This window comes from Nestor notabilis, unplaced genomic scaffold (genome assembly GCF_000696875.1).
Source record: "Nestor notabilis isolate BGI_N333 unplaced genomic scaffold, ASM69687v1 scaffold21469, whole genome shotgun sequence".
NCBI lineage: Eukaryota > Metazoa > Chordata > Aves > Psittaciformes > Psittacidae > Nestor > Nestor notabilis.
The window spans coordinates 5,358-28,952 of NW_009945332.1; the positions used below are offsets into that span (position 1 = coordinate 5,358).

At 43.7% G+C, this 23,595-nt stretch overlaps 1 protein-coding gene across 1 annotated transcript in view; it reads right to left on the minus strand.

The window, feature by feature from the left end:
- Positions 1 to 3,214: 3,214 nt before the first annotated feature.
- Positions 3,215 to 23,595, minus strand: part of ZNF532 (zinc finger protein 532) — a 23,701-nt gene continuing 3,320 nt past the window's right edge. Inside the window, exons 2-8 of the mRNA XM_010022833.1 lie at positions 18,993 to 19,174; positions 15,968 to 16,144; positions 11,643 to 11,805; positions 8,232 to 8,510; positions 5,460 to 5,572; positions 4,690 to 4,837; positions 3,215 to 3,783 (exon numbers count right to left, since the gene is read on the minus strand). Of these exons, the coding sequence (XP_010021135.1) occupies positions 3,289 to 3,783; positions 4,690 to 4,837; positions 5,460 to 5,572; positions 8,232 to 8,510; positions 11,643 to 11,805; positions 15,968 to 16,144; positions 18,993 to 19,174 (1,557 nt within the window). The 3' untranslated portion in view covers positions 3,215 to 3,288. The remainder of the gene's footprint in view (positions 3,784 to 4,689; positions 4,838 to 5,459; positions 5,573 to 8,231; positions 8,511 to 11,642; positions 11,806 to 15,967; positions 16,145 to 18,992; positions 19,175 to 23,595) is intronic.

The window sequence follows — 23,595 nt, forward strand, 5'->3', positions numbered from 1 at the left end:
GGTCTCTTCAAAACACCCCATAGCAGTGGAAGAAGTGCTCCTTCTTTCCTGCTCCTTCTCCACCCGCCTCTGGCTACATAACCCAGGTTGTAAGCGAAGCCTAGGGATGTAGGTTGGCTATGCTTGTGCCCTCTGTGTTTGCCATGTTCTGTACTTCTTTCTTTTTTCCCTCCATTCCCCACCCTTGGTCCTTCGGGGAGCTTAGACACATAACCTTTTAGTAATAATCTGAATTTCAAATACTGAGAGTTGATTTCTGAACTGCCCTAATATTTGAGAAAGGTTTTAAAGTAAAATAGGTTTTTCTGTGTCCCATTATTGGCCTGGCAGCTGCGTGTGTGTGCTGGGTGTACTGAGAAAGGTAATACTAACAGCACGAAAAGGTCAGAGTTATATAAAAACCCTTTTAAAACTAAATAGACCTGAACTCCCCTCAGATACTCAGAGGTTAACTGAGAAGATCTGGGCCTTTGGCAGGTCAAGTTGTGCATCTTGAATAAAACCCCAGACAAGTCCAGAAGGACAACTGTGGTCAGCCAGATGTAACTTCTGCTCTATCTCCTCTGCAAGAACCTCCCTCAGGAAGGCCAGACCAGCACCAGGAGGGTACCCTGGTGCTGTGCATACGTGCATCATGCCCAATAACCGTCAACAAAGGGGGCAGATACACAGTGCAGGCATTAGAGGGGCTGTGCTTGGACAACACAAGTGTATTCATGTACTTGGACATGCCGAGTTTAGAGCTACATGCAGCTGGGCTCTGTGGCTCTTCATGCCCAGCAGTCAGCCTCAGCAGAGCCCCAGGGCCTGCTGTGGGTTTGCTTTTCCCTGAGCAGAGTGGTTTGCTTCTTATGGGGTTGATTGCAGGGAATAAGGCAGCTCTGGCTGACCCGGTGTCCCACTTCCCCTGGCTCATTGTTCCTTCCAGCTGGTGTCTCAGTCTTTCTCAAGCACATTTTTGCTGCTGGCAAATTGAATGCTTTGGAAAGTGTCTGAGTATGGCCCCATGCACAGTGTGAAGGGCTGGCTCCATGCTGCCTTGCCAGGCATTGTAAACTCCCATGCTGTCATTTTCTGTTCCTTTCCCACTGGTGAGGGCCTGTCCCCATGAAGATGCAGCAAAACTTTCCCAAGTGGTGTGTGTGGGTTTCCCCCACAAGTACTGCTGCCTCAGTGACTTGTGTCCATGCTGTATGCACAGCCCATGGGATAACGGGAGCCCTACTGCTCCGGCGTGAGCCATGCACCCACCCTAGCGCAGTGCCTGGCACCCACTACACCGCATCCCTTACAGACCTGTCAGCAGTGTCTGCACACCCACTGCGCTGCACGTCTGAGCTGGGAAGTGGGCTGCCAGCACAGAGCCATTCCACATCCTACCCCGCAGCTCTCGCATGCCCTGTCAGTAACTTAGTGACTGGCCTCTTGGCAGCACCAACAGTGACATCAGTTACTGTTCACAGCATCCTTCTCAGGTGCTAGTCAGTGAAAAGGGAAAAGAAACCAAAGTATTAGTAATGGCTGTGAAAATTTAACTTTTATTCTCTGTTCACTGTATACAAAACACCATTCTGCATAGTGAGAACTCATTTGTTGTACAGTTGACAGTGCACATCAACAAACAAGTGTTCAGGAGGTATACACTCAATGGAGAGGGCAGTGATGGCCAGTGCACATTACACACTGAGATCCTGCGGCGCTGGCTGTGTGTTTCAGGATGGAGAAGTACCTCATAACCACTCACATGGAGTACTCTAAAGGGGGTAACAAGCATTTACCAACGGACCAAATTAAGAATGGGGATGAGGAGAGAAAGCAGAACTAACGTATCTGATACACAGTTTCCAGAGTGCTTAAGGAGTTTCACAGAGGTGGCGGAGAAGGATCCATAGTTCTTTCAAACACTTCCATTTTTAAAACGGTTCAAGTTTCATGATAAATAACAGAATCTCACAAATCTTTTGGGGCAAAATGCTCCACATTTATTTACATATGAAATGTGTTTAATACAGTCGTAATGGACATAGTGTATAGTAACATCTGACAGCAGCAAGACTTTAAGGAACTGAACAGTTACTACTGGCTATCATGCAGCTATCTATATATACACCATTTGTTTTAAAAAAAAGTACAAAATTGCTTTTTTAGGGATACATACAAGGTATAAAATGCAAAACCAAACCAAAAATATAACTCTCACAGAGAACTCTATATGAAAGGGACAGTGTGGTACCTTGTTGTACGTGGTAAAAGCGCAGCCAGGGACACCAGCACGTGTTGGAAAGGGCTGAACCAGCTGCCTGGGCCGGTGCACTTACATAGGCTGCGTGTCAGCTTCCTGATGCTTGTGGTTCTCCAGACACTGAGCACCAGAATGTTTGGCATGAGCAGAGCTGGGCAGTTCCAACCCCTGTAGCAAGGGTTAACTAGTTTCTTTCAATACCAGAAATAAAGGAACATATATAATGCTGTGTACTCGCTCCTACAGTGTTTAATAAATTACATGACAAAAAACATCATCGTTATAAACCTATTCCTCTAATTACATCTTATTTGTTAACTCCAGAGCAGCCCAGCCCTTATGGAGCTTTGATCACAAGCACCTGATGGCCTAAAAAATCACTTCATGATACAGAGAGTTGTGCAATTATACTTCTCAAAAGTACTCGAGCATTCTAGGGGGTCTGCACCTCTTCTGGTGTTGCCACCCAACCCCAGCACTGCAGCTCACCTGTGCGGTGCTACTTTATCTTGGTTTTGTCTTTTTTGTATATATATTTTTAAAAGAAAGTTTAAAAGCTTCCTTGGACATGTAGAAGCACAAGTTCTTTGAATGTGAAGTCTCCCTTAGCCTGCTTCCCCTCCAGGCACAGCCTCCTGGAGCACTTCCATCAGCTGAACCTGCCTTCAGAAGCATCCAAACAAGAAAGTTTGAGAGAACTGACAGAACTGCCCCAGCGTTCAGAACTCTGTTTGAAAAGAAACTTGCTAGAAAAAAATAACAGGAACAAAACAGGAAAACCCAAATTTGCCACTAGATACGATACAAACACATAACAAAGAGTATAAAAGTTATTAGTTTAAATATATACAAACTCTTTTCAACTCAAATACTGCTTCAATGGGTTTGAGGGTATAGACAATGAGGTGAAGGGGACACTTTTATGCAGAATATATTGCAACAGCCTGAACAGTCCTGTGAACACTATTATATCTTGAGCTTTCTGTAGCAAAAATGTCCTTAGTATTCCAATGTGGAGAGAGATTTCTGCATCACAAGTCCTCTGGTCACTTCTCAGCTGAGCTCATTCTTTTTGACTTGATGAAGGCCATGCCATGTGTTCTCATGTGAGTGTTTAAGGCCGCTTCAGTTTCAAAAGTCTTTGCACACACTTTGCACCTCCTGTCCGATGCTGCGCTGTCAGACGACTCATCCTCATGGTTGGCTTTGTTCTCTTGCTGGTTATCCTCCCCAGAGCCATTCTGTTTTGATACTGGCTGAGGTTCCTTCAGCTTATGTACAATGAAGAGATGTCTGGAAAGGGACACATGGGATGTGTAGCAGAGTCCACATTCCCTGCACTGGTACGAGGAGCCATCAGATTTATGCTGAGGAATATGTTCATGGAACTGGAGAAGATTTTCTGTTGTGAAGCCACAAACAGCACACTTGTGAACTTTAAAGACATTGATCTTTAGCTTCTTTAGTGGCTGAGTGATTGCACCTCGTGGAGGCCTGAACTCCAGTACAGGTTCTTCCAGTTTACGCTTTGGACTAGGAACCTAGAAAAGCCACAGATGGTGCATCATGTAAGTGTAAATACACAGCTCTTTTCATCACTATTTGTGACTTAAAAACTTCAGAAACTTTCCCCTTGGTATATAATTGCACATAACATTTATTTTGTCAGTTCTGGGAGAGCCTCAGTATCTAATACTCTCTGGAAACTTGAATTAGTGTTTGCCAGCGTAACTTCATCCAAGCAAAACACCAATGAGAGCCCAGCTGTATGCAGAACATAGAGTATCCGCCTGGAAACTTCTCAGCACTACCTCCTGCAGCTCCATTTTTATTACTTCGCATGATTTCATGCCTGAAACTTGACTTGGCAGATGACCTCCTGCTCGTCAGTAACCAGACTGACGTATTGCCCAAGCATGAGTCAAGTGGACAGTGTTTTAACTAGTTACATGGGTTATGTTTCAGATTCTCCCTGCAATTCTGTCAAGAATCCTCTGCATCCTATGTAGCTCAGGTATGCTCCATGGTGTTTATGCAGACTATGTACACAGCTGCCACATTTTCAACACTTAAATTGAATATGGCAATACGCTGGGCTGAAAGACAGTCATGTACAGGATAAGAGTACACTTTACAATCCAGATGTGTTTGTGTCTCTGCTGTCAGCTTTGGACATGCCATCACAGGTGAAATTCTGTATCATTCAGAGCCCAAAAGACTTAAAAATGTTGTTAATCTCTGCATGTAACAAGTCTTTGGACAGTGCTGTCATTCTTGCGTTCCTCCTAACACTCACCATCAACAGAAGAGCAGAATTGAATAGTTCAGCTAAAAGGGACCTATGATGATCACCTGGTCCAACTGCCAGACCAGAAGTTAAAGCATGTTGTGAAGGGCATTGTCAAAAACCCCCTCTCCGTGACTGAATGAACTTTCCAAGTGATTACCTTTGTGTCTTCCTTTACTTCCCTTTCTTCCGTGTTTGTTGATTCAGTCATTTCTTTCACGTCAGGGTCTTTAATGCCATGCATCAACTGAATATGCTTTTCCAACATCAACCGCTTGGTAAAAGTACGTCTTGAATCTGGGCAGTGCCTACAGAAACACCACAGAGAACCACAGTGAGCTTTCTTCTGCTCAGAGGGTAGCAAAACCCAGACACTTGCTGCTTGTCATACACCAGGATAAATAGCAGCCAGACTTGCTAGCGTGGAGGCAAACCATACAGTACAAACTATAGAAACAACCTGATGCACGGGCTGTGTCAGGCAACCATGAACAACAGCCAGGCTGTTGGAATGCTGTGTTCTGTTAGACAGCACAGACCATGCTACCACAGAGAAGGGGCTATGATCTCAGCCACAGACAGCTGCTGCAGCTTGCAGCTTCCTTCTCAGAACTCCAAACTCAGCTCCACAGCACACAAATACATACCATGCTATGAAAGAAGAGAGAAGTCTGTATTGTCTGAAAGCTTTACATTTTGGTGCCAAAGCCCCTGAGAGGCAGCAGACTTCAGGTACCTGCCTTCTCGGAAGCCTGCTATGCTTTATGCAGGCAGGAGATCCTCAATAGTTTGGACTGTCTGTGTATCTAAATACCCACTTCATCTGAATGAATGGGACACTGGCTTTTATAGAACCAAGAACTAAATGATACTAACAGGGTTTCTTGTTGGTTTCTACTCTGTTTCTACATAAATGGAAGTGGAACTTACGAGCAGGTATAAACCTTCCTGATGCCTTTGTGCTTGATGCGATTGTGCCGACACAAACTGTGGGATGAACTGAAAGATTTGTCACACTGTCGACATGGATGTTTCTTCATTTGCTTTAAAGAAGAAGAGAAAGACGTTAATTAAAAAAGCTCAGGAAAAGTAGTGGTGCATGTGCCAAACCTTTGCTGACAGGGAAGAAGTGCCACTCACCAGTGTTGGTAGTGTACCTGCAAGTGACACCGCTCCTACAGCAACGCTGCAGAATTTGGAGGGCCTGGACCAGTTCAAAGCAGTGTGGCCAGTATGAGTTACACAAACACCTACCACTGGTTGTAAATCAGTGTCACACACTGGGGATGAGGGGAACTTCTTCCACCAAAGCAGTAAGGGAGATAGTGGATAATTCCTGGACCAGTAAAGGCAGTACAGTGAGAGCTTTGCTTTCACTGTGAAGTAACCTGTCCCTTCCCAGCATCAAGGAGGGCCGAAGAGCACAGAATAAGGACCAAAGCGAAAGGTCACAGACACTGACACACTAACAGGGCTCAGAAAAGCCATGAGGGAATGAGAGGAATGGTCCAATGCCAGTGTGGGAGGCACTGGTTTGTGGAACTCTGTGAGTTTTATATGACCGCTGCACTGCTTAAGATGAGCTCCACTGGAGCCCTGCAGAGACGGTGTGATCCCTGAGGATTATTGTTTACTGCTGGGAAGTTTGTGTGCAGGAGAATGTGATGTCTGCATGGCTAAAGGAGAAAGCTGCTTCAGGGAGATGGGAGACCTTTTGCTATCACATGGAGCGTGGGGGAAGGAAACCAAAGCTGTTCTGAAAGGTCGTGGATGCAAATGTGAGGCAGCCCATTAGGAAGCATGATATGGTAATATGATTGGGGCTAGTCAACACAATGCTGTTACAGGTGCAGTACTGAACAGCCTCGACTTCCTTTTCATGTTTAAAGGCCAATTAAAATAAAAGGAAACCAACGTATTTTGCTCTTAAATTGTTAAAGGTGAGAACCTGACAGTGTGTGCACACACTGCATGCTCAATGATGCCACTGCACAAATGAATACATTCTGCACTGTGCTTATTCCCAGTGCTCTGGGAGGAACTTAGAGAATAAAAGGTGAAGTTGTCTGAGGGCTTCCATCACGAAACAGCCCTGCACCATGGGATGCAAACACACCAGCCCAGCCAAGGCAGCCCACCTGCTTTGCCAAGGCCACTGCACAGTGTGGATGCATCAAGCACTTAGGGGAAAGCAGCAGGACTGTGCTCACAGGAGCCAGTCCCTCTGAGAGCACTGGGGAAACCATCCACACCACTACGCTTGCTCTAAAGTCATTAGAAGATTCTAGATAGACCTAACTAGGATTTTGGATGCATTAGTTACAAGTCCTGGGAAGCTCAGCATCCCCCTACCTGGCTGAGCGCAGACATATAGGATGCAGCTTCAAGCCAGGAGTTGTACAGACTTGTTGGAGCCACCCTTTGTCTGGCTAATAGCTTTTTGTTTGTTATTTTAAACAGCGCCTATAAGATCAGGCAGACACACTAAGGGGGCTACAAATCTTCCCACCCTACAGCCTGCTTGCCTTCAGCAGCACAGGAAGAGCATCAGGAAAGGCCGATCTGTCTGTCTGTCTGTCTGCGTAGACATTTCTCAGCTAACTCTGGAAACTCATGTGTCCAAAGAGGAAAGAGCTGGCACTAGCTCTTCTGTGAATACTTGTGCACAACCCAGCCTGGGATCAGCTAAGGAGGATGCTCTGGTCCAGCAAGAGCAGCAATTAGAGGATTGCTGTCATTATCAAAAAGAGGATTGGAAGTCATTATCTTCACACACACTGCATGAGAATGGGCTTTGTGAACTGCTCATGGGTTGCTTGAATGAAGTTTGTACCACATCCTGCAGAGCTCAGCTTCTGCCATCATCCTTAGGAAAACCAGCCTCTGAATTCATCCCATTCTTTGTTAGACCCATGTGACATTCTTGGTTATCTTATGCTCATTTCTAGTCTTTCTGCAATAAAATGCATCCGTAAAAGTTTAGGGTTTGAATATAGTAATTGTGAAAGCTAACAAATGTTGAGAGGTCTGGAAGGAACACAGCAACTATCTTTATCACCCATTTCTGAAAGACCTCAAGTTGTATTTCTATTCATTTTAATATATATATATATATGCCTCCTGTGCTGTCTGAGGAACTGCTTGAATTGGGATAAAAAATAGCTCCTAAATATAAGCAATGAAATAGGCCTTTGGGCCAGTGTTTGAGGGCCACAATTATCCATCCAGTATTTCATAGTAAGGGCTGCTCTTGAGGTAGCACTGCACATTCATATCAAACATCAGAGATAGAAAGATACATATTTAAAGCTAATATTTAGAAAGCATTACCCGTGTATTACTAAGCTTATTCTAGACGTCTTCTGCACTTTGCTATGGATGTGATCAGGCTGGATGCCATTCTCCAGCTCACCCTGAAGGGACAGTTTCACAGGGAGGTTTTGTGGCTTTGGTTTGAAGAACTACATCAATGTGAAATGCATCTGGTCTGAATCTAGTTCTGTTTGCTGGTAAAGGCAGTGATGAGTTAGTATCTGGACTACAGGGGAAACCATGTAGAAAATGACAAAACTAAGCCAAAGAGAGAAAGATGAAGTAGATCCAAGACCAGAGAACAACAACGGAACTTAAAGGGTTATTTGCAAAAGCACTTCATATTTCAGATTCAATTCACTTTTTTGTACTAGAATATTCCTCATTTACCTTCCCATGTTCTTTCCTCATGTGAGAGATGTACACGTCCCTCTGAGTGAAGAGCCTGTCACACTCCCAACACGTCCAGCCAGGATTCGCCACCTTTTTAGGCTCTGCTTTCTTCATGGGAGAAGGGGATTTCTTCTCCAGCTTCTCCGTGCCGTTGAGAGATTTTGTGTCCTCTTTGTTGTGACTGGCGGAGTTCTGGGTGGTGGGTTTAGTGCTGAGAGGCAGGTTTATCCCCAGGTTTGGTGGCCCCTCCACACTTTTCAAAGTTCCATGCATAGACTGCAAGGAAAGAGAGAAGTACAAAACTAACACAGATGTAACAGTTGTACTGACAAATGAAAGACCCTCTGAACCAAAGGTCTTCATTTACTTCTTTGCCATACTATTATCAGATCACATTCTTAACTTAAAGAAACATGACTAAGTAAAGGCAAGGCTTGGCATAAAGAGAAATTAGCCAACACTAACAGACACCATCTGTAGCTAAAGAGAGTTTTCTCCATGGCTAGATGTTTTCACACACACACACGAGATTTTGTAAGTTAAGTTTAAATTGCTGCTTAACAAGGAGGGAAAAAGGGCTGAAGAAGTACTTTATGTTAAGTTTAATTTCCCACTTTACTTACCTAACATGAGTTGAGCATCCTCATTTCAAACTACATGACTAGAGAGTTCCAAGAAGGAAAGGTGTTTACTGTCACATTTTGACTTGGCACATTGGTAAATAGGACAAGAAAAGGCAAAGATCAAACAACTCCATCAATCAGGATGTATGATTATTTTATGCTGAGGCTGAGGTGAGCCATGTCTTACTCCATGCTCAGGTTATTAGTACCTAACTCAGGACCACATTGCTGACAGTCCTTAGAATCAAAGGTGGTCCCCGAGGCCAGGGCACAGCTAAGCAGTGTCTAACAAGCACTCTGCAGCTCTGACACAGTGATCCTTTCTCGCTGCCTTCCTTCTGGGCTTTTTCAGTTTCAGTAAACCATGAATGAGAAGCCACCCCAAACCTAATTATTTTACTACAGGTAACCTCAGAAACAAAACCAATTCAATGCATTCTTGGTTCTGAGAATATAAGAATACAAATCTGATACTCCAGCACTATACTTTAGCATCAAGTTCTTCCGTAAATCCTGTGGCTCCTGGGACTACCCGCTGGCTCTCTAGCAAATATCAACCTGATCTGTAGAACATGTTCTTCTATTTAACAGTTGCTAAATAGAAGAAAAGCCAGTAATTTAAAACCCTAAAATGTTATTAAAAAGCAAAGCACACAGGGCCAAGTGACTGGCTCTGAGAACAAAGTGAAGTTGTGTGGTAGAAGAGGAGGCTGCCTTCAGTATCCCACTGCACCAGGACAAGCAGCAGCAGCACAGGGCAGGGAGGATGGAGGTCCCTTGCTTCCAGGCAACTGAGATTTCCCTCCCAGCTTAACTTGCCTGCATGTGAAGTGTTAGTGCTCAACTTCCCAAGTGTCTTTTAAACACAGTAGTTGGAATTTAATTACCTTTTTGAAAATAAACAGAAGTATCAAAGCACAACACGGAGTCACAGTGACCACAGCACGTACCACCGGCAGAGCTGGAAGCGTTCACCTCCAGCCCAGCCCTTCGTTCACTGGCTCTTACAAGGTTTCTGTAGGGAGCTGTTACTGGAAAACGAGACATTGCCAACAACAAACACATCTGCTGGAATTACTCTGGGTTACCTTCCTCCTCCTGAGCCGCTTGCTATCCCTTTCTGTTCTGCCTTCAGCCCGGTCTTCTCTGCCCTGATGCTTTATGACTAGCCATACCAGGCTGAGCTCTGGCGCTCCTCCTCTCCTGGAGCCCTTTTGGGTTCTCATCTAGCCCCTGTTACTGGTCTGTTCATCCCCTCTTAACTTTGCTGGGGCTGTCCATACTGCTATACACACATCCTAAATGTAAAAGCTCTAGCAATTCTGAATAACAGCAGGAACAGTTAGTGCATGTGTATGTTCCAATCCTCCCATTTACTCAAAAATGTCTGAATCATTTACAGTGACAATGCTAAAACCCCACTGTGTTTAAAGTACAAATACCGGCATGGAGCACTAAAGCCAAGAGTTAAATAGTGCCCAGATACTAAGGAACTGAGAGTAACTTTATAGTGAGAGGTGCTGAACAACTCTAATTTATGTAGGAATAACTTCATGCCCTCAGTAGCTGTTTTCTTGTCTTAAAGACGTAGGTGGGTACAGATATAATGATACATTTTCAGTAATGCCTGAGTCAAGAAAAGCTAATTACATAAATAAGACATGCACTGCAATACAGGGAATTTCCCTATTTAGCTAAAAAATGAAGCAATACAAGAAAATAGGACTTTGCATTGCCAAATGAGAGGACCATTTGAGATCCCTGGCATAGACGTAAGCTGATTCTTACAGGAAATAGGAACTAGTTCAGAAGCAAAGAAGCTCCTCAAGTTAAGGATTGGCTTTAAGACCAGCTCTTTTTCAAGACTTGTGACCTTGTTTTCAGCACAGCTTCAGGGATGTCTGAGGTTACAAGTGCCACAGTTGAGACTAAAATACAAAATGCTGGTTTTAGCAGGCAAGAAAGAGGTCTGGTTTTCCACTTTTCTGTACACAAATTTGACTTAAGTCTGATGTGTCACTGCAAGAGAAAGCCACTGAATTAAGTGCTACCAACCTGGACTGTAATACTTTGCAACAGCGTAAATAACTTCAACTGTCACCAGCTGTTGATAAGGCATAAGCATTGCTGAGAGGTTTAGTCTATATAAACCAAGGCAACACAGAGTATTCAAATGCACAGCTAGCAGAGTACAGCCAGGGCACTGCTGACTCTGAAAACCCTCGCGTGCAAAAGGTGACAGTGAATCTCCCTCAGAGCTAAGGGCCTTTAGGAGAAAATCCCAAAGCAGGCGTGTGTTCATGTGTGTATGTAAAGGCACATACAAATAACCTCCGCATCTCTGCAAGAAACTGCCTGGTTCCTACCAGTGAATTCTGAACATCAAAGGTTGGATTTTATCATGTACTAACAACTGGAATCATACTGAGAATACTGTAAGTAAGGCTTAGTACTTACTAGGACTGGACTAACTTACTTCACTCTGTTGTTTCTCTGATCAAATGACCTGTTGAATGCAATGCTCTGAGATATTCCTGGTACACCCAAATCAACATTCATATAGAAAACCTGAGTTAGTGATTACACCCCAGATACACTGAAGAGCATGTGAAATATAACATTTGAACATGGAGAAAAATATTTACAGATGACTCTTGGAATTAACACCACCTCTCTCTTTCAACAGTCTGCCTCTTATTCTATGCCTTTTTACAGCATTTTCTCACAGCATATATTGCATGACAAATGGTATCTATGAAGGAAACAAGAGAAGATGCCTACACACCTTGATGTGATCCATCATAAGCTGTTTCTGTGCATATAGAAGAGAACAGTCTGGACACTTGAAAACAGACACCTTCTGGTTTTCAATGTGCTGATCAAAGTGGCGATAGAGCAAAGGTTGTAGAGTAAACACAGTGTCACACATAGAGCATTTATATATTATTCTAAAAACAGAAGTACAATAAACAGTGTCAGTCACGTTGATGATCTCTTTGCAAGAAGCATGATGTTAACTTGTTTCTCAGCAGAGGTAAGATCTGACATGTTTAAGCAATCATTTCACGCTGCCTGAAGAAGGTTAAGATTAAACTAAGTCAAAACATCTTCCAAATTCAAAATATGGAGCAGTAAGGAAAAAGAAATCATTAAAAAGGGCAAACAAAAAGCCAGAACACAACAGCATATGCCAGTTACATAACATCTGCTTAGGATACTCTGAAAGCTGAACGTCTTTAGTTGCTGAACTCACATTATAACTGAAGGACAATACACCCATTTCAGGTTGCAAAGACAGCGGGTTTTAAAGGGAGTGATTGAAATGATCACAATCACAGAGTCAGAGTGGTTTGGGCTGGAAGGGGCTGGAAAGCTCATCCAGTTCCAACCCCTTGCCACAGGCAGGGACACCTTCCACTAACCCAGGTTGCTCAGAGCCCCATAACTGATAATAGACTTCAGGAGAAATGTGGTTTTCGCAACATATGTGGCTTTGAACCTCCTGAATGCCAAGCCTGGACTCTGTTCATGCTCTGAAGCTGGAACTTCACAGGCTCGTATTTCCCTGTTTTGTAATTACAAGCCTTTACGACTCTGTCTATCGAAGCAATGCAGAGAGACCACCAAAACCACAACTTCCTCTCTCAGAGCATATGCCGCGTTTGAAATCAGCCACCTAAATGTCCCATTCTGATAGCAATGTTGTAATCAAAACTATAACAGAAGCTATTCACATATTAGTACTGTGGGAAGCAATGCATTTATTAATAGCACTTCAAAAGTGCTTTCAAACTAGATATACTTAACAAAGAACCAGGTGGATACTGGGCACTAAAAGCACAGTCCCTGAAAATGAGTATGATGGTCAGGATTCTGTATCACAATCCTGTGAACATCATCAGTGAGCTGAAATGAGTAGTATTTTTAGCAGACCCTTGTCCAAGAGGCAAAACCCAGGGAAAACAGTGACAGAATCCTCTGGTCTCAATGCTGCAACAACTACTGCATGACAATAGCTTGAGGCAAGGTCAGCCACAGAAGGCTGCCCAGGATCATGTCCAGCCAGGACTTGAATGTCTGCACAGGCTGACGCTCCACAGCCCCTCCTGCAGTGTCTGACCACCCTCACAGTAAACAGGAGATTTCTTGTGTTGAGGTGGAAATTCATGTGTTTCAGTTTGTGTCTGCTGCCTCTTGTCCTGTCTCGGCACCGCAGAAAGGAGCCTGGCTCCCTTTTCCTCATGGTATGGTATCTGCAACACATCACAAAGGTCCTCCTGAGCTTGCCCAGACCTCAAAGGCAGTTAGTTATGTTTAGCCAGGATGTTGTAAATACAGGATGTAGCTATAACCTCCATTCAAAAAGGCACTGGAGCAGGGTGGGCAGTTAAGTGCAGTCACAGAGCCAGCACCGTTACTCAACTGCTCCTGCCCCACAGCACGTACCCAACAGACTCAGGACATGCACCTCTAAGTTCAAAAACCAGATAACAAACTCCCTTATTATCCTAGAATAACTACAGATCCTAGCTCACAGGAACACACTTTCACATCATACAAAAGATGCTTAGTGTTCAAAAGCTTCTGCACCGCATTATGCTATTTCTCCTTCCTGTAGCTTCTTCTCTAGAAAATGAGGGATAATACACTTTGTACAAATAGTACAGTACATATCCACAATCTGTCTTGATAAACAAGAGTTTTTCCAATATCCCAAAAGAGAAATGCCATCTTGGTGCCATTCCTATGCAGTCACACTGCTGACTGAAAAAGAAAACCATACGCCAGCTTTGGTTTCCCCTAAACCCACGTAGCCTCTTTGGTAAGCTGCAGGAGAGCTTCACAAAACTGAGGGGCCAGACAGCCATCATTTCCCTGGATTAAGTTAATCTAATTTCATCCCTCTGAGAATCACTGCACATAAACTTCATTTCTCATCCACCACGGAGCTGACTGTATCTATTCTGAAACAACCATTTGCAATGGGATTGTAAATTGCACAGTTCCAGTAAATGCCAGAGGCACGGAGCCCTTTCCCAGGGAGCCCCCTTTCTGGGAACGACAAAGCGGGAACCAGTGATGAGTCCCCCAGGGCCAGCCCGGCCTCTGCCTGCTCATGGCACAGAAGGAATGATTCCCCAGCTCCATGGCCATGCAGGATCAGCAACCTCTGCCTGCGGGCGAGGCGTGAGCTCAAGTTCAAGGTCAGACCCCTGATGCACTCAATGGCAGCTCAGAAGCTCCCCACTGCCAAACACAAAAGGCTGCTGCACCCTTCCTCAGTGAAGGTCAAGGCGCTGGAGAACCTGCTCTACAAGGAAAGACCGAAGGAGCTGGGTGTCTTCTCCCTGGAGAAGTCTCAGGGGACCTCATAACAGAGCATCTTGGGTTGCTACCTAGAGATGACTGTGAAATGGAAGAAAAGAACTCCAGCACTGGGAAGACTGGGAAAATCCTACTAGTCGCCCTGCAGTTAAGACAGCACCTTGATTAAAACTGGCTAATTTGAAAACGACACTGCTTCTTAAGAGGAGCTCTCAACTATGGATTCTACGATGTATTACAATACAATAGTACTTAACAAAACTTTTAGCCTTTAAATAATAAGTTAATATGATAATACACCTATAAGTGTATCTGTATGGAAAGAAAACTAATGCAAAATACTTAATTCATGAAGCTGCTGAGAAACAGCTCGCCAGATCCAAGCACAATCGAAGAAATCTTCTGCCCTATGAGGAAAGATGGAGGAAGGAGTTGGGTCTCTTTTCTATCCTTTGCATATGGAAAGTACCTTACTTGAATGATGATCTCAAGTTTTGCTTTTCTCTAATGAAAGTTATGGGAATCCGAAACAAGTTTTATATGCAATCAGGATTTCAAACCCTCTCACTGAAGAGACCAGTCTGAGTTAAAACAAGGTATCATTTGGCATTGGAAATGTCTCAATTTGGTAGCAGGCACAGTAAGCTTGTTGCCATTTTGCTTTCATGGAGGTCTAAACACCCTAGAGAATAAATCTCCTGTTAGTATGTTCCAAATCCCTCTGAAATCTGGTTATTATGTTACATGATACCTGTTTCTCTCAGCTGTCTTCTGGAGTCTGCAAGTTGCTAAATGCGCCAGTGTGCTCTGTGCACAATGGAGACACAACATGGAGTTAAGTACTTGAATATTTACCCTCAGTGCTGCACTTGTACCAACAGAGGAGAAAGAAGACAGAAGAACAAGGTCTGCAAGGAGAAGGCATGAGGCTGAGACCACTGAGATGTGCTTTTCACATGCATCAGCACCTGCCTTGAACATTGAGCAGCTTTAAAACAAAGACCCTGAAGCTGAGTGCTGAACTGTGCCCTGTGCTACCATCTTCAGGAACCCCCCTGTTTAAGCACAACTTTCCCAGCTACAGAAAGGAATCAGTTCTGCTTTAATCCAGGCAAATGAGATTACCTATTGGAAAGAAGCTTCTATAAAACAGCTCTATGAATGCATCTGTGTTGATATGAGAGGCAAGGCTGCAGAAGGTTTAAAGCTGGCACCTCTCCCTTTGTAGCATGCAGGAGCTGCTCTCCTTGAGACATGACTGCCTCAGGGAAGCAAAAAGCTAGCTCACCACTCCCAAATCCCACAGCTTTCCTGAAGCAAAATGGAGTGGACAGGAAGAGAAGAACAGACCCTGCAGGAAAACCAGCACGGAGCAGTGAGTGGAACTGCCCTGGGCATCACCCGAGGGCAGCCCAGGGACCGCAGCTGCCTCTTCCAAAACCATCAGCACAGGTCCACAGATGACCGATGGCACTGACAGGACTGCTTTTCCCAGTCCTCCCGGGTGTCTATCTGTGAGCAGGCAACAGAAACAAGTAAGGGTGCTTTTCCCCACCTTTCCAACCAGATGTTATGAAAACCACCGCTACAGGAACTGCTGTCGCTATGTTCATGGAAATACACCTTCACCAAATAAACTGCAAACTCCCGAAATCATTACACAGACTCCACACAACAAACTGCTGGTTGTAAGTACGTGACTTCAGGATTACAGGCACATAACAGAATGCAATTTCACAGGTATTAAAACGCAGGCAAGTGCAGTAGAAGATTAATTTTGCTTACTTTGGTTCGCCTATCTTGATACCGGGGTGTTGTGTGTAGGCATGGGAGTGTGTGCTGGGAGCAGATTTAAATGCCATGGGACAGATAGGACACTTGTAAAAGACTTCACAGTGACAACCTTGAATATGAGACTTGAGTGCCGCCACATCAGAGTATACAACATTGCAATGCAGGCAGCTGCAAAGAGAGCGGAGAAGAGTCAGTTCAGCCTAGCCCAAAGCAGTACTGAACGAAATGGAATCAACACTGATTTGCAAGCAAGTGCCAGAGATAAACATATACATACAACTGCATCAATCTACGTTATTCTGTCAATTTAAACAAGCCAGTAAGAATCAACATGAACAGAGATTTCATAGCAGAAAGTAAGGAAATAGAAAGTTCCCCAATTCAATTTGAAAATCCAAGAGATATGAAGTCAGAATGTGGGTTTATGGCATTACAAAAAAACATATAGAAGGGTTGACAGAGGAATATTCTATTGATTGTGGAAAGAATGCTTAAATCCTCTGCACATTTGGAAAGGGATTTTACAGAAGGCATTGTGACATGCAGAGGATTGTGTGAGGTACACCCCAGCGATTCAGGAGCCATGACCAACAGGGAACACCAGTTAGGAAACATTACCATCATCTCCCTCCTTTAGATTTAATGAAGACATACTGGTAATGATTCTCTGTACATGTAATCGAATCAGAGCTTGGACGGAAAAACAAAGCAAGGAGTAATTTCAACTCAGGGCAATTAAATCCAATCTCTACAGTCAGATCAGTTCTATCAGATTGGAGTTCTGGAAACAGTTTCAAACACATACTTCTGCTGTGGTGAGAATTTGTGACCTTCCCGCAGCTATTCTAAAACAAAATGATTAAAAAATGGAGTTAATGTTAGTACATAAACCCAGCAGCCCCTGGTAGTGCCCCACACCTCAGTGGTAACCGCTACCAAGCCCCAGAACATGCTGCAACAGCCATTACAAAACAACCTCCCAAATGAACACATTTCGTAGTGACCAGGTTCTGCAGGAAGAGTTTTACAGTTTAAACATAGGTCTCTACCCTCCCAGCATTTTAATTTGGGCATCTATAGTGGTGGTCGTTGGCATATAAACCTCTTGTCATTTTCTGGTACTGTTTTAATGCCCTGATGATGGCAAGGCAGCAGGAAATAGATGTACATTGCATTCAAGAATCCCATTTCCTTTCAAAATGTGTCACCTTTGAATTTTATGAACGTTATCCTTTCTTGTCTGAGCACTTCATTTACATGCTTAATGCTATTAATCAAGTTTCTATCTATTTATCTATGCATTTCTCAAGTAAACGGGCCTTCTCTTTCTTGGTTTTGTAAGATCTTCCCTGCTTATACAGAGATGAACATTTCAGAGTGGTACAAGATCCTCTCCTTAACAGATCTACCCCCACGCTGTCACCTCAAGAGCTGGGTTGCCTTTCCCACCTCCCCGTCCCATCCTGTTTGGGCTTTATTCTCTTGTGATGTGGCACAATAAACAATCCTCAGCATCCACCAGTGTATATTCCAACAGTTCTAAAGGACCAAGCCTTCCTTTCCAGGCCTGCTGTAAAACAGCTTCCTTGTTTTCACCCTGGAAGGATACGATTAAACTTAAGGTTGAAATTTCTGCCTGATTTAGTTCAGACAACTGAATGGCTGAAATCAGACTGGATTCCCTCAGAGGTCCTTTGGAAAGGCAAGAAAGGTTATGCTGCTCCTCAGGTGAATGCTCCATGGGCATAAGGAGATGCTGAGGAGCCAAGAAGGAAGACACTAACTCCCAGCTACTGCTTTGCTTTACCGAGGTATTGTGGGGTTAGTCTCACTACACAGAGAAATTCTAACTTGGTGTGACATGAGATGTTTATGGCACATCTTGACAAGTTTAGAAACACCAGTTTTAATTCACAGTGAAGGATTTCTGAGTCTTCTGGTGTTACTGGCACAGGCCAGGAGTCCCTGAAGGTGATTCTATGTGTGAACCAAAGAGACACCGCCTCAAGGGGAATGTGTGGAGGAGGCAGATGTAAGCAGTGAGGACAAGACAGACTACTGCTTGGGAGAAAGGAAGAGAAGAACCCAAGGAAACACAAAGAGCTGGGAGTTGTGCCAGGCCACGGATTCGATCTGGAAGCAGCCTGCAATGCTGGCCTGCTGCAGTCAGCGTGCTTCCTGCCCTCCATGGAAGACTTCACAGCCTCCCCAGCAAGGGAACTTGTGGCACCTTATGTGGGAAGAAGCTGACTGTAAATCGCCCTTCTCCATCAGACAGGATGGGGTGGGAAGGTTTCAGGAGTGCTGAGCACAGGCTGCTCTCCTGATGTCTGGCTGTGCTGCCATTCAGTGCAAGGAGAACGCTAAGATAAAACAGGTTTTCAAACCTTTCCAAACTTAACATTCCCATGAAATGCCTCTCAGCCCCATTTTCAGTGGGCTGCCATTCCCGGGAAACGTCAGAGTAACAGGGAAAGTGGAGACTAACAAAGAAGAAGCAAAGGGCAGGCTGCTTGAATGAGAAAGGCCATTTTCAAGCGATGTGAAGCTGAGGAATCCTGACTTCCCATAGGAAAGAGAGCAACCAGAGAGATGCAGTACACCCATCAGCATCTCAACAGTAGCTTCTGGCTCTCAATACTGAAAACTACCGTTCTACCAGAGAGAACAATCTAAAATGCAATGTTACCCAAAAAATTCAAAAGGATTTTTTAAGGACCTGAAATTAGGAAAATACATCAGAATTCTCTGCTGTGAAGCCCTGAATCTGACATGTGATGCTGGATGAGATCAGCTAATATTCTGATTTAATAACATACAAAAGTGGATGCCCCAAACCAGGCAGGATCCTAATGTGGCATTTATTCCAAACTCTGTAGGACTAATAGCATTGTTGCCGTGACAACCTTAAACCCATGAAGCTGTGTTCTATAAACAGTGCTTATGAAAATGGAAAATCACTTTTAAAAGCAGAAATTACACATAAATTGACAACAAAAGGAATCATTATACTGACCGAAAACCAACTCTTCGGGTATAATGCAGGCAGTTCTTAGTGACATGAGTCTGGAAGTGGACAGATCTGCAGATTGCTCCACATTCAGGACACGTGTATGGAGATTTATGCTGATGAATTCTCTGGTGTGATGCAAAACTGCACTGGTTAGGAAGCAGCATCTGGCAGATATTGCATGTCTTCTAAACGATAAACCAAAATAGATGAAACAAAAGGTTTGGTTCAGCTATACAGAACGTCTCGTGTCACACACTGTAATATAGCAAATAAAAGGTTAAATGTTATGCCTGGGATGTGAACCAAAGGCAAGTGCTAAATACAGGCCCTCCTGACACACTTGGAGGGACAGAGCTGGCAGACACTGGCAACCAGACCTATGGGCATCCTGGGCCATTCTGGCACAACAAAGCTCCTCCAGGTACCACTGACCATGGGAGGTGCATGTTGGTTTAAATACTTAATAGTGCAAGGAGCCTAAGTACAACTCCTGCATCAAACCTTATGGCTTTAATTCAGTGCACCACAAAGTAAAAACCAAACCACCATATACCTCCTTTGACCCCTGCTCCTGAGGAATTCTTATGGCAATAGCCATAATTCCAATAAAATGGAATATTACCAGGCAGAAAGTGCACAGCTAATTGCAAAATGTATTTCCCAGGCTGGAATATGACATCCACATTGGGCATGATAAAAACCTTCAGCTACACGTCGACCATCTGCTCAGTCACAAACACTGCCATTCTCTGGGTGCTTTGGGGATGAAACACAAAGTTGTTTCCATCACTGGAGAGCACAAAGGCCTAAACCTGTAAAAGCAGTCCAGGAAATGTTTCATTTACAGGAATACATCCCTAAAATCTCCCAGCAGATAACTGACACTCGGGAGCTGTGCTTTGCTTATGGGAGCTGCTTCACTGACCAACAGAAACTCCTGGTCTCCAAGTCAAGCAAAAAAAGGTCTTTGCAGAGTAAGACTTTAACTCAACTTTAGAAGATTTTGCTTTATAAGGCTTTAATATTATTCTTTCTTATGACTTGGTACTACTAGTGACTTAAGAACATTTAAACAAACCCAAGACTCCTTCAGGATACGGGAGTTTTTTAACATGAGATTTTGTCATGCAGGAATAGAGAACAGAACAAGATCTCCGGAGCTGCATCAGAGATGATTTACTAACCCAGGGTAGGAAGAAATCCTGAAATCAGGAATCAAGAAATAATCCCTTTCCTATGGCAGAACAGTTTCTTACTGAACAACAGACCCCCCTTCTTCCATTTCAGGTGATTCTCATTTAAATCTCTCTTAAGAACCCACCAAGGCCCAGATCATGTAATAGGAGAATCACAGCTACCATTGCAGAAGAAATAGCAGTGTTACTAATAGCTTTCACAGGAGTCTGACTTACTGAGTATTAGCAACCCTGCCAGTAAAAAACTAACCCATTGCCATTTAATCAAGAGGAGACGCTAACTCCAAAGATGGAAGGAAAAAGCCTTTATAGTCACTGCACAAAAGGATTTTTTTCCCCTAATAGAACACTGTTTAATATCAAGGTCTAAATCTCAATTGCCTTAGCACTTTTACAGGATTACTGCTTGGTTTTGTCCATCTGTCCACTCCATTCTAATTCTTTTCCAAAATAACATAATCTGAATGCAAATACTTGGATTCTTTTTTTAGAAGGAGTAATTTGAAGTAGAAATGTTAACATGGAGCGTGTTGTGGTCACGCACACAGGGGCAAGAAGTGTACTTTCACATGATTCACTTGGAACATTTACTTTGTGAACACAGTCTCGATCTCAACGTCCTGAGGAAGTTGAGCAAAGACAAGCTATCATTACTCACAGTCAAGTTCAATATTAGCACTGCTGCCAGCCAGCAGATAGCACAGATACATTTACTACCCCTGGGGAAGGCTTTGCCTGAGGTTAGCTAACTCTCTGCAGGGCTTTTGAACTGTCACCCTCACTAGAGCCTCTGTGGCACAGGAAGGCTGAAACTATTCAGACACACGTTTATAGTCACTTTGAAATGCCAAATGTCTGTCCTCAACTGACCACTCAGCTGCGGGCACTGACTGGTGCCCTCCCAACAGGTTTGGGATGTAAGCTCTGTCTCCAGCTCAGGCTTCAGGGCAAAATCTAACTATAACTCTACTTTAAACATGCCGGCCACATTTACTTGGCTTCAGTGCCATTCCTAAAACCTACCTTCTGACATGTATGTATTAATAAGCAGCAACACAATACTGGACAACCCGGAGCATTGCTTGATTAGGTAAGAAAACAGCAAACCAGAACTGCCTGTAAGCACAGCAAACTGGTTCTGGTACAAGCAGCCTGCAACATTCACCTGGAACGCCAGCCTCAGACTGACAACAGCTGCTATTTGTTGAGGCCACTGGTTGGCTACTTTGACACAGTAAAATGTTTAATTCCAGCTGGTTACAGTAGAACAAGCAGCATCTACTGGGAAATGCAGTGGGTTTGCTTACCATTGTGTTTTGGGCTTAAGGTGGCCTTAACTTCCAGTTCTCATTGCAACCCACACCAAACCAAACCACAGTTTGTGAAATCATCACCTGCCTGCATCTGAAGTCAGAGTTTCAGAGAAATAAAAGGGTTAGAAGATAACATGGTGGGGGTGGAAAATAAAGATGCACAAGAACCATAAGGAGGAAGGGAAATGAGCTGTGCAGGTTTCATGGGAGCTACACACTTAGAGCTGTAAATGAAACCAACATCAACATTAATGAGCCCAGATTTGCTCCTTTTTTAACCCCAGTAAGTAGATGAAGGTTTCATTCAGCCAGGAAACCTGTCACTGGGTGCTCCCATTCCCTTTAATAGGAATATCCACGGAAGTAAAATATGAGAGAAAGGGAACAACTTTATAGGGAACATCTTTTAATTGCTAGGGCTCTTTATTATAAAAGAAACACTCTACCCTCACAGCAGGAGTTCCAGAACAAGAATTAACAGCTACTTACTGCTTAGGCTCATTGAAAGCATAAACCAGGCTGCAATTTCCATTTCAAGAGCAATGAGGGGGCACAAAAGGAATAGGAAGCTGCAAGTAACAACTTTTTCCCTAGTATTTGTTTGCAAAACCCAAATGTTTGTGTTTATTCTTCCTTCCTAAGTCAAAATATCAACCTCATCTACCTTCCCCATCTTCCTCCCCATTAACAAAAAGCCAGTGCCAAGTACAAGGAAGGAAAACAGAAATAGGAGTACTTCAACAGTTCTTATGCTGAGCATTCCACTAGAGCTACAACACTAAGGCAGGTAATAAAACACAACATAAAAACCCCCACAGAATTGAAACCTGCTGGTTGATGCATGAAAGGAACTAAGAAAAATAGTTTCTAAGAGGATATTTCAATAAAGAACATTTAAAACTACATTTATTAAGAGTTCTTTGAAAATGGAACAAGAGGAAAATAGCTTCTTTTAGCCCAGTGCTTTGCAGCAACAAGGCTTTTTTGTTCTGTGATTTAAACCTGGCAATCACAGCCTAGGAAGCTGGTGTTGAGGCCTTGTTCCTACATCAGCTCTTTTAAGAGAGCAAGTTTCCAACAAGAGACACAACTCATCAATAGGCAGTGCTGTTTCTGTACCCTGATGAGCTTTCTTCCCTGATGAGCAGCCCCTATATGCCCACACTCATCTTTCCCCCTAACTGCACTTGTATATGGACAATCTCAGTTGCTTTCCTGTAGTAAGTCAGCAGGACAAACAGCACCTAACAGGGCAATAGCAACAGGGCAAAAGCACCAGGCAGAGGCAGCAGGGAAGGGCAAAAGGGGTTTCTACAAACCTGTTTAGTTTAACTGCTCCTACAAAAAAAGCCCCACAGAAAGCGAGTCCATCGCTTTATCATTGTTCTTCCCTAGTTTTTCCTTTTTATCCTTACCTCACACTCCCAGCCTATGCTCAGTGTATTTCTGTCTCTCATCCACTTGCTTTATCTTAATAACTTCTTAATTGCTTGATTTAACAGGATCAAGAACAGCAGGGATTTCACAAGGACTACTGGAGTGTATCATACCTAATGGACCTATCACAGAAGATAAATCTAAGACCAGTAAGTACCAGCAAAGCAGTTAGCTAAAAACCAGTTACTGAGTATTAAGTAACTCAAGAGCTGGTGCAGAATATCCTCACGGTCAGCCATTAGACACTGTTCACAACTGCAGCAAGACCTAAGGACAGAATACATTCTGCTAACTTCTTTCTGCCAAAAAGCTTAACTAAACTCACTTAGGAATGCACATCTGGTATGCACATCTGTAGTATCTTACAAACAGAAACTCATTCCCATGGCATTTTACTGTGAATCCAGGCAATTTCAGACCAGTTAGTAAAGGAAGAGCTGAGGCAGAGCCACACAATCCACATAGCCAAGATTATTTCCACACTCTTCACTATCTGTAGTGGTGGGCACAGTGCAACTGCCTCGTGGCCAGAGAATAGCTCTGAAGTTTAGTGAAGAGATTCTGGCAGGAACCTGTATGTGCTCCTGTGACAAGGGGATTTTTCCCTAACTGTAGCACATAAAATTGTTATGCAATTTCCAGGAATACTCCTGGGGCATT